Source organism: Xyrauchen texanus, chromosome 28 (genome assembly GCF_025860055.1).
Source record: "Xyrauchen texanus isolate HMW12.3.18 chromosome 28, RBS_HiC_50CHRs, whole genome shotgun sequence".
Lineage (NCBI taxonomy): Eukaryota > Metazoa > Chordata > Actinopteri > Cypriniformes > Catostomidae > Xyrauchen > Xyrauchen texanus.
In genome coordinates, this window is record NC_068303.1 from 18,969,879 (window position 1) to 18,986,418 (window position 16,540).

General features: G+C 47.8%; 1 protein-coding gene across 2 annotated transcripts in view; it reads right to left on the reverse strand.

Annotated features, from left to right (window-relative positions):
- LOC127622194 (serine/threonine-protein phosphatase 4 regulatory subunit 4-like) overlaps window positions 1-16,540 on the reverse strand; it is an 83,418-nt gene that overhangs the window by 24,630 nt on the left and 42,248 nt on the right. The window contains exons 4-8 of one of the 2 annotated variants that reach the window (XM_052096198.1): window positions 16,357-16,430; window positions 9,804-9,910; window positions 9,223-9,330; window positions 8,154-8,275; window positions 23-145 (exon numbers count right to left, since the gene is read on the reverse strand). In XM_052096198.1, coding sequence (XP_051952158.1) covers window positions 23-145; window positions 8,154-8,275; window positions 9,223-9,330; window positions 9,804-9,910; window positions 16,357-16,430 — 534 coding nt within the window. Of the gene's footprint in view, window positions 1-22; window positions 146-6,673; window positions 6,734-8,153; window positions 8,276-9,222; window positions 9,331-9,803; window positions 10,022-16,356; window positions 16,431-16,540 lie in introns of those variants that run through there. The other variant, XM_052096197.1, reaches the window with a different exon arrangement.

The following is a 16,540-nucleotide window of genomic DNA, read 5'->3' on the forward strand; positions in this document are numbered from 1 at the left end:
TAAAAAGGAAATGGGCACACACCTGAGAGGCCATGGCAAAGCTTCCCATACTGACAAGACAAGGAGGTCAGTGCTGCTTCATCCGCTTTGAAGCACTTTTCACAGAATGCCTTCACCAAGGGAAATATCACACAAGTTCTGTCATCTGTGAAGAGAGGGTGATATAATTGGAGGGAGGGTGAGAGGCTGACAGGAATTGTGTGAGACTGTTTCAAGACACAGCAAACATCTTTTCCCAAAAGAGCCCCCTGCAACTATCTAAATCTGAAGTCCCTGTATAAAGAGTAAAAAGTTTGAGAAACAGAATGAGAATATATAGTTCGTCCATTGATACGTGCAGGTGCACAGCACATGTTTGAAGCAGTATACTTTGTGGTGTGATGAAATGGGAAAACAACACAAAGTGCAAATATTTCTTTAAATGAATATTTCAGAATTTCTCTGTAATTAAACCATATTTGTGACTAAAGCCCTAATCACACTGACAGCGAGTTCATCGCTAAAGGTCACTGGTAAGCATTCCTGCCACTAATGCCCTAATGTTATTGGTGGGCTGTACATCTAGCCAAAGCTTTTGAAAATCTGATAAATAAATAAAAATAGTCAAATAAGTAAATAATAATAAAAAAGTACAAATAAGATGTTTTACTAGCAAGGAATCAGTTTTTAGCTGATAAAAATTTTCATTCTTCAGCAGTGCACATTACATCATATCATGAACATGACATTGTGTTGCCTCTCCAGGAACCATCACCTTATCATGGTGGAGAGGTTTGTGTGCCCTTATGAACCTGAGGACTGAGTTGTCTGGAGCCAGGTGCTCCTGGTAGGGTCTCCCAAGGCAAAGTGGTCTCAGGTGAGGGGCCAGACTAAGAATGGTTCACAAAGACTCCATGGAAATAACGGCAAGAGGAGGAGTTACCCTTCCCGGAGGAAGCCCGTGGCCCCCATCTGGAGCCAGGCCCAGACGGAGGGCTTGTCGGCGAGCACCTGGTGGCTGGGCTTGCCACGGAGCCTGCCCAGGCACAGCCCGAGGAAGCAATGTGACACCTCTTGGGCCCACCACCCATTGGAGAAATTTCAGGAGTTTGGTGCGCTGGCAGTAAAGGCCAGGGGTCTTGACGGACCAGACCCGGGCACAAAGGCTAGCTCTGGGGATGTGGAACATCAGGAGCCGGAACTGGTGAGGGAGGTGGAGCGCTACCAGTTGGATCTAGTGGGGCTTACTTCGATGCAAAGTCTTGGCTCTGGATCCGTACTCCTGGATAGGGAATGGACTCTATTCTTCTCTGGAGTTTCCCAGGGTGTGAGGCGACAGGTGGGTGTGGGGATACTCACGAGTCCCCGGCTGAGCGCCGCTACATTGGAGTTTACCCCGGTGGACGAGAGGGTCGCCTCCCTAAGCCTACGGGTTGTGGGGGGGAACTCTGACTGTAGTCTGTGCATATGCATCGAACAGCAGTTCAGAGTATTCGGCCTTCTTGGAGACCCTGAATGGATTCCTGAATAGGGCCCCAGTAGTGTACTCCAAAGTGATGCTGGGTGACTTCAAAGCGCACATGGGAAATGACAGGGACACCTGGAGAGGCATGATTAGGAGGAACGGCCTCCCCGATCTGAACCCGAGTGGATGTTTGTTGTTAGACTTCTGTGCTAGTCATGGATTATCTTTAACAAACACCATGCTCGAACATAAGGATGCTCATAAATGTACGTGGTTACAAAGCACCTTAGGCCGAAGGTCAATGATCGATTTTGTAATCGTGTTGTCGGATCTGAGGCCATATGTTTAGGACACTTGGGTGAAGAGAGGAGCGGAGCTGTTAATCGATCATTATCTGGTGGTGAGTTGGGTCTGGGGAAAAAATCTGGACAGACCTGGGAAGCCCAACGAATAATGCTGGTCAACTGGGAATGTTTGGAGGAGGCCCCTGTCCACGAGATCTTCAACTCACACCTTCGGTGGAGCTTTTCAGGCATCCCTGTGGAGGTTGGGGACATTGAACCGGAGTGGGCAATGTTCAAAGCTTCCATTGCCGAAGACGCAGTAACCCTCGAACACCGTGGTGGAGACTGGTGGTCAGGGAAGCCGTCCGACTGAAGAAAGTGGCCTTCCGGGACATGTTGGTAGGTCTCAAGGTACCAACAGGCCCGAAGGGCTGTGGACTCTGCCGTGAGGGAGGCAAAGCAGTGGGTGTGGGAATGCCCATCATGTACGCCTACATGCGTTTTGTGGATCTGGAGAAGGTGTATGACTGGGTCCCCTGGGAGATACTGTGGGAGGTGCTGTGGGAGTATGGGGTGTGGGAGTCCCTTCTTAGGGCGATCCAATCCCTGTATGTCCCAAGCGAGAGCTGTGTCCGGGTCCTCGGCACAAAGTCGAGTTCATTCCATGTGAAGGTTGGTCTCTGTCAGGGCAGTGCTTTGTCACCAATCCTGTTAGTGATATTCATGGACAGGATATCGAGGCATAGTCGGGGTGGGGAAAGGTCGGGTTCGGTGGGCTGTGGATCTCATCACTGCTTTTCATCGGTCTGTGACCTTCAGCTCTCACTGGATAGCTTGGCAGTCGAGTGTGAAGCGGCTGGGATGAGGATTAGCACCTCTAAATCCGAGGCCATGGTTCTCAGCAGGAAACTGATGGAGTGTGTACTCCGGGTAGGGAAAGAGGTATTGCCCCAAGTGAAGGAGTTCAAGTACCTCGAGGTCTTGTTCACGATTGAGGGGACAATGGAGTGGGATGTTGGCTGGAGAATCTGGGCAGCGGGGGTGGTATTGCACTCGCTCTATTGCACCGTTGTCACGAAAAGAGAGCTGAGCCGGAAGGCAAAGCTCCTGATCTACAGGTCAATTTTCGTTCCTACCCTCACCTATGGTCCTGAAGGCTGGGTCATGACCGAAAGAACAGGGTTGTGAGTACAAGTGGTCGAAATGGGTTTCCTCAGAAGGGTGGAGGGCTTCTCCCTTAGAGATAGGGTGAGGAGCTCAGTCATCCGTAAGGATCTGAGCTGTCACTCATGTCACTGAAAACTGCCAACTCTGATTCAAAATAAATGACTTCCGATCTCTTTGTCACTGCAAGTTGCTGTCAGAGTGAACAGGGCTTAACTGACTCATACAATAGAAAAGATGATATTAAAGGGGTAATTTACCCAGAAATAAAAACTATATAATCATTTACTCACCCACATGCCATCCCAGATGTGTATGACTTTGCTAAACACAAACAATGATGTTTAGAAGAAATATACAGCTCTGTAGGTCTTCACAATGCAAGTGAATGGGTACCAAAATGTTGAAGCACCAAAAATCACATAAAGGCAGCACAAAAGTCAATGTCAATGTCAAAATGTCTTTATAGAGCACAATTTATACAACAGACGTTGACCAATGTGCTTTACAACAAAAATGTAAACACAATTCTACAGTAGAATAAGACTTATCAAACAAATAAAACAGCAAGACAAAACACACATAAGCCAGAGAGAAAAAAAAAATATTTTTAGCAAAGATATAAAAACTGACAATGTCAGAGCAAATCTTATGTGTATTGGCAAACTGTTCCAAAGCTAGGGTCCAGCACGTTCACGCTGTTCACAAAAATCCACCCCTCCATCTCATCATCATCACCCTTGATCACCCTGCCACAGTGGTGGAGAATGCGGGAATTTTTGTGGGCAGAGACGGCCCCCAACTGTGATGTCACTCTTCCTCTCATTCGCCGGTTAGATGGAAAGCCTGGAGTGGGACAGAGAAAAAACGGGATGGCATCCAAGCTGCAGCAAAAGGGTAAGTGGCATTTAATAAGCATTTACCCTGTGGCTGGCTGAGGCTGTCATATTAATTAGTGCTTTTCTCTGTTCCCACCTGGGTGCATATGAGAGGGAGAGCTGGCCAGGAGAGGTATGTTTCATCACCACTGTCTATAAAATGCAGAGCGAACCTCTTCTCAGGGAGCCACCTTCAAATCTCCATGTGTGCACACACTGGCATCCTCGCATGCCCAGGACCAGAGCTGGGAGGGTTCAGATGAGTTAATGTGCCGCAGGACCCACTCCTCGTACCCCCGGACAGATTAAATGAACAGCTCACGTTGTGGCCGACGGGCTAGAGGCCCGGCTCTGTGCGTCTCAGAAGCAAATAAATCTAGGTATCGTCAGCATAACAATGAAAGCATACAAAATGTTTCCTAAAAATGTATCCGATTGGAAGCATGTATAAGGAAAAAAGAACAGGGGCAAGAATGGAACCTTGGGGGAACCCCACACAGAAGATGTGCTACAGATGGCGTGAAGTTACCTAGGCTGATTGAAAACCTTCTATCTGTCAGATAAGAATGAAACCATTTGAGAACAGTTCCCTTCATACCCACAAAGTGCTCGAGATGAGAAATAAGGATGTTATTGTTGACCATATCAAATGCTGCACTGAGATATAAAGGAACAAGGATTGCATTATCACCAGTCAACTATTAATAAAATATCATTTAAAACTTTTAACAAAGCATATGAAATGCTGTGAAACCTGACTGAAATTTCTCAAATATAGAATTTACATTCAAGAAAGATTGTAATTTTAATAGAACTGCTTTTTCCAAAATGTTTGAGATGAAGGGCTAATTCGAAATAGGTCTATAATTTCTTAAGTCAAAAGGATCAAGGTTCGGTCTCTTAAGGGATGGTATCACTATAGCATGCTTAATGTGATCAGGTAGGGTACCCGTGTTAGAACATTTATTTATTATGGAAAGAAGACTGGGCCCCACAGTGTCGAAGAGCTGCTTGATAAGACGTGAAGGGATAGTATCATGAAAAAAAAGACATAGGTTTAAGTTGAGCAATAATTTCCTGAAGAATGGAAAGAGAGATGGACTCAAACTAACTCCAACCAGCAGTACAAACAGGAGGTTCATATGGATCATAGGCAGCTGGCAGGATCTGTAATTCTGACCAGCAATGTTATCAACAAAAAATCTGCGATTGTAGCAGATGACTCTTGGTGAGCTTTACATGATGGATTCATTATAGAGCTTATTGTAGAAAAAATTATTCTCGGTTGACAGTTCATTGCAATAATGTCTGAATAATATTTAATCTTTGCAGCCTTTACCGCTTTCTGAATGTTAGACAGAGAGTCCCTTAGAGCTTCATAGTACACCTATAGTTTGTAATGCATACGACTGGTTAAATCAATATCTTCAGCAGTGATATAATAAGTTTGGGTGAGAAACAGATCAATATTTAAGTTCATTTTCAATCTCCACTTTCACTTTCACATTCTTCTTCTTTTGTTTTTGCATATTCACATTCTTTGTGCAAATCACAGAATCAAAGAGAAGAATTTATAGTAAAAATAGACTTCAATATTGATCTGTTTCTCACCCACACCTATCATATCACTTCTGAGTTGTGTGGATTACTTTAGTAAATTTCTGTGATTTTGGAGCTTAACATTTTTGGTACTCATTCACTTGCAATGTGAAGACCTACAGAGCTAAAAGTTTCTTCTAAAAATCTTAGTTTGTGTAAAGCAGAAGAAAGAAAGTCATACACATCTGGGATGGAATGAGGGTAAATTATGAGAGAATTTTCATTTTTGGGAGAACTATCCCTTTAACATACATTTAAAATCAGTTTTTCAAAATTCCTGACATTTAATCATAGAAAACATTCCCTGTCTTAGGTCAGTTAGGATCACTACTTTATTTTAAGAATGTGAAATGTCAGAATAATATTAGAGAGAATGATTTATTTCAGATTTATTTATTTCATAACATTTCCAGTGGGTTAGAAGTTTATATACACTTTGTTAGTATTTGGTAGCCTTTAAAAACTTTTTGGGTAGCCTTCCACAAGCTTTTCAGAATAAGTTGCTGGAAATTTGGCCCATTCCTCCAGACAGAACTGGTGTAAGTGAGTCAGGTTTGTAGGCCTCCTTACTCGCACATATTTTTTCAGTTCTGCCCACAAATGTTCTATTGGAATAAGGTCAGGGCTTTGTGATGGCCACTCCAATACCTTGAATTTGTTGTCCTTAAGCCATTTTGCCACAACTTTGGAGGTATGGCTGGGATCATTATCCATTTGGAAGTCCCATTTGCGACCACGCTTTAACTTCCTGGAAGATGTTTTGAGATGTTGCTTCAATATATCCACATAACTTTCCTTCATCATGATGACATCTATTTTGTGAAGTGCACCAGTCCCTTCCTGCAGCAAAGCACCCCACAACATGATCCTGCCACCCCTATGCTTCACAGAAGGGGTGTAAATCGGACATTTCATCATGATGCGATCTTATATCGATTCTCTTGACCTGCGATCCAATATTTGCCGATACTTCAAAGTCTGCCGCAATACGATTTCAATTTGATTCGATTCAGGGCCCTGCGATCGATATTCCGATATGATGTGCCTATTTTACACAATTAATAATTTTATTTAGTTTTTGCTCTCAAATGCAACCAAAATATAATTTTAATATTTTATTGAGCTCTCTGAAAAGTGCAGATTTAGTATCCACATTAGGACATCCACAACAAAATAAGGTACTTCTGATGTTGAAAGAAAATATACAGATAATAATATAATAAATAACATCACACACAAATGATCATCAATTGACAGATTACATAAAATTTTTCAGTTTAATCCAATTTAAAGTACTTACATACCCATGACTTGTTTCCAACTATCCATGCTATCCGCAGTTTTCTTGGCTACAACTTCCACAGCTGTAATGAAAAATTCTGTAACAGTTAATTGAGATAAATGTTAGTAAGTATATGTAGATATGTAAAGTCTTATAACTGATGCTGGAGCTGAGCAGGTGTTTCTCTTTCCCTTATTAGTGCTGATCAGAATGTCACATTGTCAAGATGTTTCACATGATGGTTGAACTGCTCCATTGTACTTCTAAATAGCAAATTCTCATGTAAAATTCAACGGTAAAGATGGAAGCCCGAATCATGGGAGCTCACATTTTAAGGAGCGACAGGTTGATGAACGCAATGATCCTGTCACTGAAGCCCACATATCGTGGGAATCAATCAATCCAGATTGATGGATCGTTCATCCCAACTGTGAAGTAGGGGTGTGTGTTCTTCTGCTTGCCAGCCTCACCCTTTTTCCTCCAAGCATAACGATGGTCTTTATGGCCAAACGGTTAAATTTTTGTTTCATCAGACCAGAGGACATTTTTCCAAAAAGTAAGATTTTTGTCTCCATGGGCACTTGCAAACTGTAGTCTGGCTGTTTTATGGCGGTTTTGGAGCAGTGATTCTTCCTTGCTGAGCAGCCTATCAGGTCACATTGATATAGGACTTGTTTTACTGTGGCTATAGATACTTGTCTGCTTGTTTCCTCCAGCATCTTCACAAGGTCCTTTACTGTTGTTCTGGGATTGGTTGGCACTTAACATGCCAAACTATGTTTATCTCTAGGAGACAGAATGTGTCTCCTTCCTGAGCGTTATTATGGCTGTGTTTACTTGCGTACTATGGTTTGTACAGATGAACATGGTACCTTCATGCATTTGGAAATTTCTCCCAAGGATGAACTAGACTTGTGGAGGTCCACAATTTTTATCTGAGGTCTTGGCTAATTTCTTTTGATTTTTCCATGATGTCAAACAGAGGCACTAAGTTTGAAGGTAGGCCTTAAAATACATCCACCTCCAATTAGCCTATCAGAAGCTAATTGGCTAATTGCCTAAAGACTTGACATAATTTTCTGGAATTTTCCAAGCAGCTTAAAGGCATAGTTAACTTAGTGTATGTAAACTTCTGACCCACTGGAATTGTGATATACCGTAGTCAATTAAATGTGAAACCATATGTCTGTAAACAATTGTTGGAAAAATTACTCATTTCTGTGGAGTGGTTAAAAAATTAGTTTTAATGACTTCAACCTAAGTGTATGTAAACTTCTGATTTCAACTAAATATATATATATATAGAGAGAGAGAGAGAGAGAGAGAGAGAGAGAGAGAGAGAGAGAGAGAGAGAGATAATCAGGTAGATATACTCTGTATATATCACACTATCAATTAAAAGCACCTTTTGTAGTAATAGAACAACAAAATAAGTAACTCACGAATGAAACTTCATGCAAGATTCAAGAGACCAAATTCAAGTGATATCAAAAGTAGCTTACCACTGTCAAACATCTCCAAGAGGTTGATGATGGTGTCAAAGGCTGCCAATATCACAGTACTGCTTTCATCTTGGGCCAGCTCAACCAGTTCTGGGAGCACTTCAACCTTAGTTAGGTCCACTCTGGGTCAGAGCAATTACAGACAAACAAATCTAACATATCCATACAAATACTGTACATTTTGATAAAGCAGCACATTCACCACCTAGATAAAAGCCTGAAGTGGCACTGTTCTAAATCTTACTTTATATATATATATATATATATATATATATATATATATATATATATATATATATATATATATATATACTGTATTATGACTACAACTGAACAAAATACAGTAACTGAGAGTATAATGGACATTTGTTTTTTCAGGGAGGGAAAGGAACTTTGTAAAAATGGCAGATAAAAACACTTAGTTCATAAAAGTGATATGACAGGCCCAACATCACAGCATTGTCTTAATTAATGGCATGAGTTTGGGGCAGTGCTACATTTTTGTCTGACCAATTGCAAGTGGGAGGAGTATTCTGGGAGCACATCTGGTCGTGGTGGTGGTGAGTGGTCGTGGTGGTGGTGTAGCGGTCTAAGCACATAACTGGTAATCTGGTAATCAGAAGGATGCTTGCTGGTTCAAGCCCCACAGCCCCAAGCCACCACCATTGTGTCCTTGAGCAAGGCACTTAACTCCAGGTTGCTCCAGGGGGATTGTCCCTGTAAGTCCCTTTGGATAAAAGTGTCTGCCAAATGCATAAATGTAAATGTATTCGGGAAAACTATTCTGCTAGTAGCGCAGAAATTATACACATCACCTTAAATAAAATGGAAGAAAATGTTAAAACCACAACACTATACCTGAACTGCTGTCATATCTTCAATGTAGCAGCTTACAGCCTACAATTCACTATGTTTCGTAGATAGTACTTTATCTAATGTCTCCTACCCAAACAAGGTAAAGACTCTTCTACTCATGAGTCAGCCATTTAGACTTTTCACCATAAATAGCATATGACATTTAGAACCTGCAAAGTTATTTTTAATGTCTCTCTGGTTTATTTCTTTTTACCCAATTCCCCTGGCGATGTTCTCCAGCTGGCGACACATGCAGGAGCGCACCTCGTACTCTACGTCCTGGCACAACGACCTGACCAAAGGCAGAAGATCCTTCTTCACTCTGCAGAGAGAAGCCATTTTTGCTTGCAAGTTGCTGTTCATAATTAACCTATTGCCTAATAACTAGATAGTTGTGTCAGCAAAATATTTGTGCTGAAGGTATATCGGTAAGAAATATACTAAAAATGGCTTGCAAAATAAATGTTACATATCATATATAGCCATTCTTTGGCTATTCTTTGGGATTCTTTGGGATTATTCTTATTTTTTTTTTAAAGAATACATTTATTACACAGTGCTCTGGAATACTTGATTCTGTTTGGTCTTTCATATTCCACACATTATATATTTCTTCTAACATTAATGTATATTTATTTATTTGGCTATGTACTAAGCATACTAATGTACAGTAAGACATTATCACAGCAAAAACCCAGAGAGGGTGATCAGAACCCCTTATGAGGCTGCTTACGTATTTAAGAAGCTGAGGCAACTATATGGAAGGCAAAGAAAAAATTTTTGCTGCAAACTCACATCGATGACTCGAACTTTCCAGTTACCTTCCCAAGGATGCGACAGCTGGCCAAACGTGCTGGGACAGACTGAGTGAGCTGAGCTTTCGATACCATAGGACTCAGAATCTGCATAAACAATCACCACAGCAAACGTCTAGGTTACGTATGTAACCTCCGTTCCCCGATGGAGGGAACGAGACGTTGTGTCAGAGAAGCGACACTAGGGGTCTCTCTTGAGCGCCGATATTCACCTCTGGACTATGAAAAAAGGCCAATGAGAGTTGGCAACCAGTATTTGCATGTCCCGCCCCCGGACATACGGGTATTTAAGCGGCGCAAATACGGGAGTTCATTCAGGATTTTTCTGAGGAGCCGGAAATGGTCCGGCCACAACAGTGGCTCGGCTCAGCGACGTGGCAGGGGAGACACAACGTCTCGTTCCCTCCATCGGGGAATGGAGGTTACATACGTAACCTAGACGTTCTCCTTCTGTCGCTCTCTCCACGACACTAGGGGTCCACTTATAAAAGCGCCACGCGCTGAGCCGTGTACGTGAACTGCTGATACAGGAGCGAGCAGGTATTCTTACGTGCAGGACGACTAACTGTATCTGGCTGCACGTACCCTTCCCCAATGCCCCATTTAAGCCATCAGGATTCCTTATTGTTACCCCGGAAGGGGGAACAAGGTGCTGGCTGCCAACCTGGGAACAGGCCAAGCCTGGCCGGGCCTCTTTTCTCTCTATGTTTCTCACATAGAGCAACTTAGGCCGGGGCCCTTACACGCATTGAGGGAAGGGGGTCTTAGCCCTTATTCAGGGCGGAGAAGACCCTGCGGAGGCCACGCCTACCAGAGGCCTGACTTAGGGCCTATGTGGGAAAAGTCGGTGCGGTGGTGGATCCAGCCTATAGAGGGGGGAACATACAGCCCGGCAACCGAGGCAGCCGTGACTGCCTAAGGGAAGCACGGGAGTCCGCTCGCCAGAGGGGACAGAACCGTGGCGTTACACACAGGGGGAGTCCGAAGGAGGCCTTACCTGTGGAGCACCTACACCAGTGCAGGGTAGCTTGCGGTACCCGCAGTGGCTTGGGTCGACGAGTTCCTCCGCTGAACTGCTACCCACGAGGGCTAGGGAGGAATCAACCAGTGTCCCAAACCTGAGATCTCCTGGGAATGAAGGCGCACTGTTTCCCCTGGTTAGGGGGAAGGGCGCTAGGTGCAAGCGATTCACCCGGTCAGATCCTGAGCATGCCACCGAGTTCTACGGGCTCTGTACCTGAGAGAACACGGGACGATACTGACCCAACTCGGATATTGTAGAATCTCGCGAAAGTGTTAGGTGTTGCCCAGCCCGCTGCTCTACAAATGTCTGCTAGGGCAGTGCCCTAGCCAGTGCCCATGAGGACGCTAACACTCCTGGTGGAGTGGGCTCGGACCACGCAAAGGGGGGCACGGCCTGGGTGTGATAAGCCAGGGAAATGGCGTCGACAACCCAGTGGGCGAGTCTCTGCTTGGAGACAGCATTCCCTTTCTGCTGTCCCCAAAGCAGGCGAAGAGCTGCTCAGAGCGTCTAGTGCTCTGTGTGCGGTCCAGGTAGATCACGTAAGGCACATACTGGACACAGCAGTGAAAGGGCTGGATCTGCCTCCTCCGGGGCAGCGCTTGCAGGTTCACTACCTGATCCCTGAAGGGTGTGGTAGGAACCTTGGGCACATAGCCGGTCGCGGTCTTAGGATCACGAAAGTGTCTGCGGACCGAACTCCAAGCAAGCGTCGCTAACAGAGACGCATGCAGGTCCCGACCCTCTTGATGGAAGCGGCGCGATCAGCAGGGCGGTCTTGAGAGAGAGGCCCTGAGTCCAACTGAGTCAAGCGGCTCGAATGGGGGTCTCTGGAGTCCCGTAGGGCGACCGACAGATCCCAGGAGGGAACAGGTTAGGCGGGAGGGAGCTATCCTCCGGGCACCTTTTAGGAACCTGACGATTAAGTCGTGCTTACCAAGAGACTTTCCGTCTACCGTGTCATGGTGGGCCGCGATAGCGGCGACATACACCTTGAGGGTGGAGGGGGACAGCCTCCTCTCCAGCCTCTCCTGAAGAAGCACTGACCTAACTGTGCACTTCTGCGGGTCTTCGGCTCGGGAAGAACACCAGTCCGTGAACAGACGCCACTTTAGGGCGTAAAGATGCCTGGTAGAGGGGGCTCTGGCTTGGCTGATTGTATCTACGATGGTAGATGCTAGACCGGCTAGATCTTCCGCATCCCGTCCAGGGGCCAGACGTGGAGGTTCCAGAGGTCTGGGTGCGGGTGCCAGAGCGTGCCCCGTCCCTGAGAAAGAAGGTCCTTCCTCAGGGAATTACGCCAGGGAAGGGCTGTCGTGAGGAGCGTGAGGTCCGAAAACCAAGTCGGGTAGGCCAATAGGGGGCTACCAGAATGACTTGCTCCTCGTCCTCCCTGACCTTGCATAACACCTGTGCAAGAAGGCTCACTGGGGAAATGCGTGCTTGCGCAGCCCGCGGGCCAGCTGTGTGCCAGCGCATCTGCCCGAGGGGAGCCTCTGTCCGGGCATACCAGAGCGGGCAGTGGGAGGTTTCTTGGGAGGCAAACAGGTCTACCTGAGCCTTGCCGAACCGGTCCCAAATCAGCTGGACCGACTGGGGGTGGAGCCTCCACTCCCCGCCAGGCAAGCTTTGCCTTGACAGCGCGTCCGCTATCACATTGAGGTTGCGGGGATGTGAGTGGCGCGCAGTGACTCCAGTCGCTGCTGACTCCAAAGGAGGAGGCGGCCAGGCGAGCTGTGACATGTGGGGGAGCATACTCCGCCTTGGCGGTTTATGTAGGCTATGACCGTGGTGCTGTCTGTCCTGACTAGGACGTGTTTGTTCCGAGTTAATGGGAGAAACTTCTGCAGGGCCAGAAAAACAGCCAGCACCTCTAGGCAGTTGATGTGCCAGCGCAGCGGGCCTCAGTTCCACCGGCCTGCGGCTCTGGCGTCCGTTACTACGGTGCCCCAACCCAATTTGGAAGCGTCGGTTGTGACCAGAGCGTGTCGGGACACCTGCTGCAAGGGTACACCTGCCCTTAGAAAGCAGAGGTCTGTCCAGGGTTTGAAGGTTTAGCGGCAGGCAGAAGTAACTTTTACGTTGTGCGTGCCGCGGCGCCATGCTCGTCTCGGGACTCGAGTCCGGAGCCAGTGCTAAAGTGGTCTCATATGCATCAACCCCAGCGGCGCCGCCGCGGAGGATGCCATATGCCCCAGGAGCTGTTGGAAGCGTTTTAGCGGGACCACGCGCCTGGCTTGAAGGAAGCGAGGCATTTCAGCACTGACTGAGCACGCTCGTTGGAGAGACGTGCTGTCATTGAGACTGAGTCTAACTCCAGACCGAGAAAAGAGATGCTCTGGACCGGGAGGGAGCTTGCTCTTTTCCCGGTTGACCTGAATCCCCAAACGGCTGAGGTGCCTGAGCACCTGGTCTCTGTGTGCGCATAGTAACTCTCGAGAGTGAGCCAGTATGAGCCACTCGTCGAGGTAATTGAGTATGCGTATGCCGGCTACTCGGAGCGGGGCAAGAGCTGCCTCTGCGACTTTCGTGAAGATGCGAGGGGACAGAGACAGGCCGAAGGGGAGGACTTTGTACTGATACGCCTGGCCGTCGAACGCGAACCGTAGGAAGGGTCGATGTCGAGGGCAAATTGAGACATGGAAGTACGCGTCCTTCAGGTCTACCACTGCGAACCAATCTAGATGCCGGATGCCAGATAGAATTTGTTTCTGGGTGAGCATTTTGAACGGGAGTTTGGACAAGGTCCGATTGAAAACTCGCAGGTCCAAGATCGATCAGTAAGCCGCCGCCTTTCTTGGGTACAACAAAGTAAGGGCTGTAGACACCCTTCTTCGTTTCGGTTGGAGGGACAGGCTCTATCGCGTCCTTTAATAGAAGGGAGGCGATTTCTTCACGCAGGGAATGGGCATGTTGGCTGTGTACTGCGGAAAAATGTACGCCCACGAAGGGGCGGAGACCTGGCAAACTGAATTGCGTAACCGAGTCGAATGGTCGGTGCAGCCAGCGTGGCGGGTTGGGCAGTGAAAGCCACGCCTCTAAGCTCCGTGCTAGGGGCACCAAGGGGCGAGTTTTTTGGGCGTACCGGCGGGGCTTCGCAGCGGTCGCGGAACATGTAACGCGGCGTCGGGAGGCAACGTGGCGTCCCGAGGCTCCGGTGCTGAGAATAAACTCAAAGCACTTACCTTGCTCCACGCACCTGGCAGGGGGTGGTTTCGTGACTGAGGAGGAGGTCTGATGCTGGCGTCCTCTGGACTCGTCTGAACCGGCCGGCCGGGGAACAGTCGTGAGGCTGAAGGCGGGGACACTGCGTCCATGGAGCCGGGACTGTTGAGGCCTGAAAGCAGAGTGCCGTGAGAACGGCATTTACGGGCCAGGTGACCCCAGAGACAACAAGGAAATAGCTCTATAGAGTGTAACAATTTAACAAAAATTCTCCTCCGGCCCTCCACCGGGGAATGGAGTGGTCTTACCAGCTCCGGAGCTAACGTCTCGGTCTCTGGGTCTGTCATCTCAGCAGCGCCTGGGAGCCTTCTGGGTCCTCAAGGGGGTCCGTGAGACGATGGGCGTCCAACTTCTGCGGGGGGCTCAACGCTGGGGCTGCTTTTTTTTTGAGCTGGGCCCACTCACTTGTTAGTTGAGGCGGAGCACCACTTTCTTTCTTTCTTGAAAGCCGCAGGAGGACGCCCTCGGCGAGCAGACAGGGCATGGCCCCTGGCGGCAGGTTTGCGGCAGGGCAGGATGCTTTATTTGCTTGAAAATAGCCTTCGTCTGTTTCTTCACCACTGAGGACTGCTGGGCAAAGTCGTCAAGTGGTGTCACCGAATGGACGGAGCTGGGAGGCGGGGCGTTTGAGAAGCGTGCTTTGTCTGCCTCCCGTACTGCCTGTCCATCGTTGCGTTTCTGGACCACGGAGTGGCCATCACCTGTTCGAGTGCAGTTCCTGCAGCACGTCAAGAACAGGACTACCCAAGTGCAGATTTTGAAGTGCCCTGGCCCGGTGGACTTGCAGGAGGGGGCCATGGCGTGCAGGGGGGAGCGGTCTGGGACCATTCTACCACCGAGGGTAGCGAGAGCAGAGGAGCGAGTAAGCTGGGCTTGCTCAGCTCGTCATGCACATCCGGGAAGGAATCCAGGGGGGGGTGCGGCTGTGAGCGGCGCACATGCAAACGGAACCAATTAAGCCCGGGGAAGCATAGCGGACCTTCTTGCGTCAGGCTCAGACTGGGCGGAGACTCGAAGGTGGCGGCCCAGGCGAGTTATCCGCATCCGACGCCGCTGTTACGCTCTCCGATGCTGCGGTGATGTCATCATCCAATGCTGGGGAGCTCGAGGGACCGGACGGTAGGCCGTTAAGCGGACCGCACTAATCCCGAGCTCGAGGGAAGCAGGCAAGCATGCCGGGGAGGCGGGAGGTTTTTGGGGGATTTACCCAGCGAGCGTCCTGTTATTCTCCCAGATCGTTCTCCATACGCCACGGCGCCTGCCTCAATCCCGTGGGAAGGAGGCGAGGCGTGGGGTGGCTGAGATGGCTCTCTCTCACTACAAGAGAAAGCAGAGATCGTAGCGCTGCCGCGGCTATGTTCTCACACTGAAAACTTAACCCATTGGAGAGAATGCTCATCCCGAGCTCGAACAGAAACAAGCAAGCGTGCCGGGAGGCGGGGGGTTTCGAGGGGTTCACCCGGCGAAACGGAGCCCGTCATTGTCCCCAGATCGTTTTCATCGCCACGGCGCCTGCCTCAATCCCGTTGGAAGGAGGCGGCGGGGCGGCTGAAGCGGCTTTCTCTCACTACAAGAGAAAGCCTCACGACCGCAATGCTGTCATGGCTATGTTCTCGCACTGAAAACATAGACCATTCATAAAAGCGCTGCCTGCGTGTGATCGCAACCCAGGAATGCAAGGCAGTTTTTATGACCGTCAGAGGTGGGGAGACATCAACCACATCCAGAAACTACACAGAGGCGGAAATATCGTCTTTAAAAGACGGCGTCCTGAGAAGGACGTTCAACGCCGCTGTGTTTTGCTCTTTAGAGCGAAATTACTCTTTTAGAATAACTCTTTCGAGTTGTCTGCACTGTCGAAGCGCCCAGGGGCAAGAATGCACAGCCGTGCACGAAGGAGAAAGCCGCTGTTATGCGCTGTCAGATCCAACAGCATGCAGAGCGTCAGAGGATTAACCAGGAACACGTGTGTAACTCGCAGCAGAGTTCATGCATGACCATCGGCTCCGAAGAAATTTTCTGAATGAACTCCCGTATTTGCGCCGCTTAAATACCCGTATGTCCGGGGGCGGGACATGCAAATACTGGTTGCCAACTCTCATTGGCCTTTTTTCATAGTCCAGAGGTGAATATCGGCGCTCAAGAGAGACCCCTAGTGTCGCTTCTCTGACACAATGTGGAGAGAGCGACAGAAGGGGAACTGATGTTGAATTCACAATAACAACTGATTCCTACGACATTTCTGTTAAAACAGAATAGACATGAGAAGTATTGCACTTGCCATTACCTCTTGCCTGATAGTTTCCTTTGGTAAAGAATCAATTGCTGACAGCAATGTCTCCAACCAAGCATTGCTGACCACTGTCCAAAAAAAATGTTAGAGGAACATTTGTAGCTGTAGCTGGTTGTCAAAGACATGCAGATATGTATACATTTCACTCTGGCACAAGATAAACTGCCTTCAAATCACA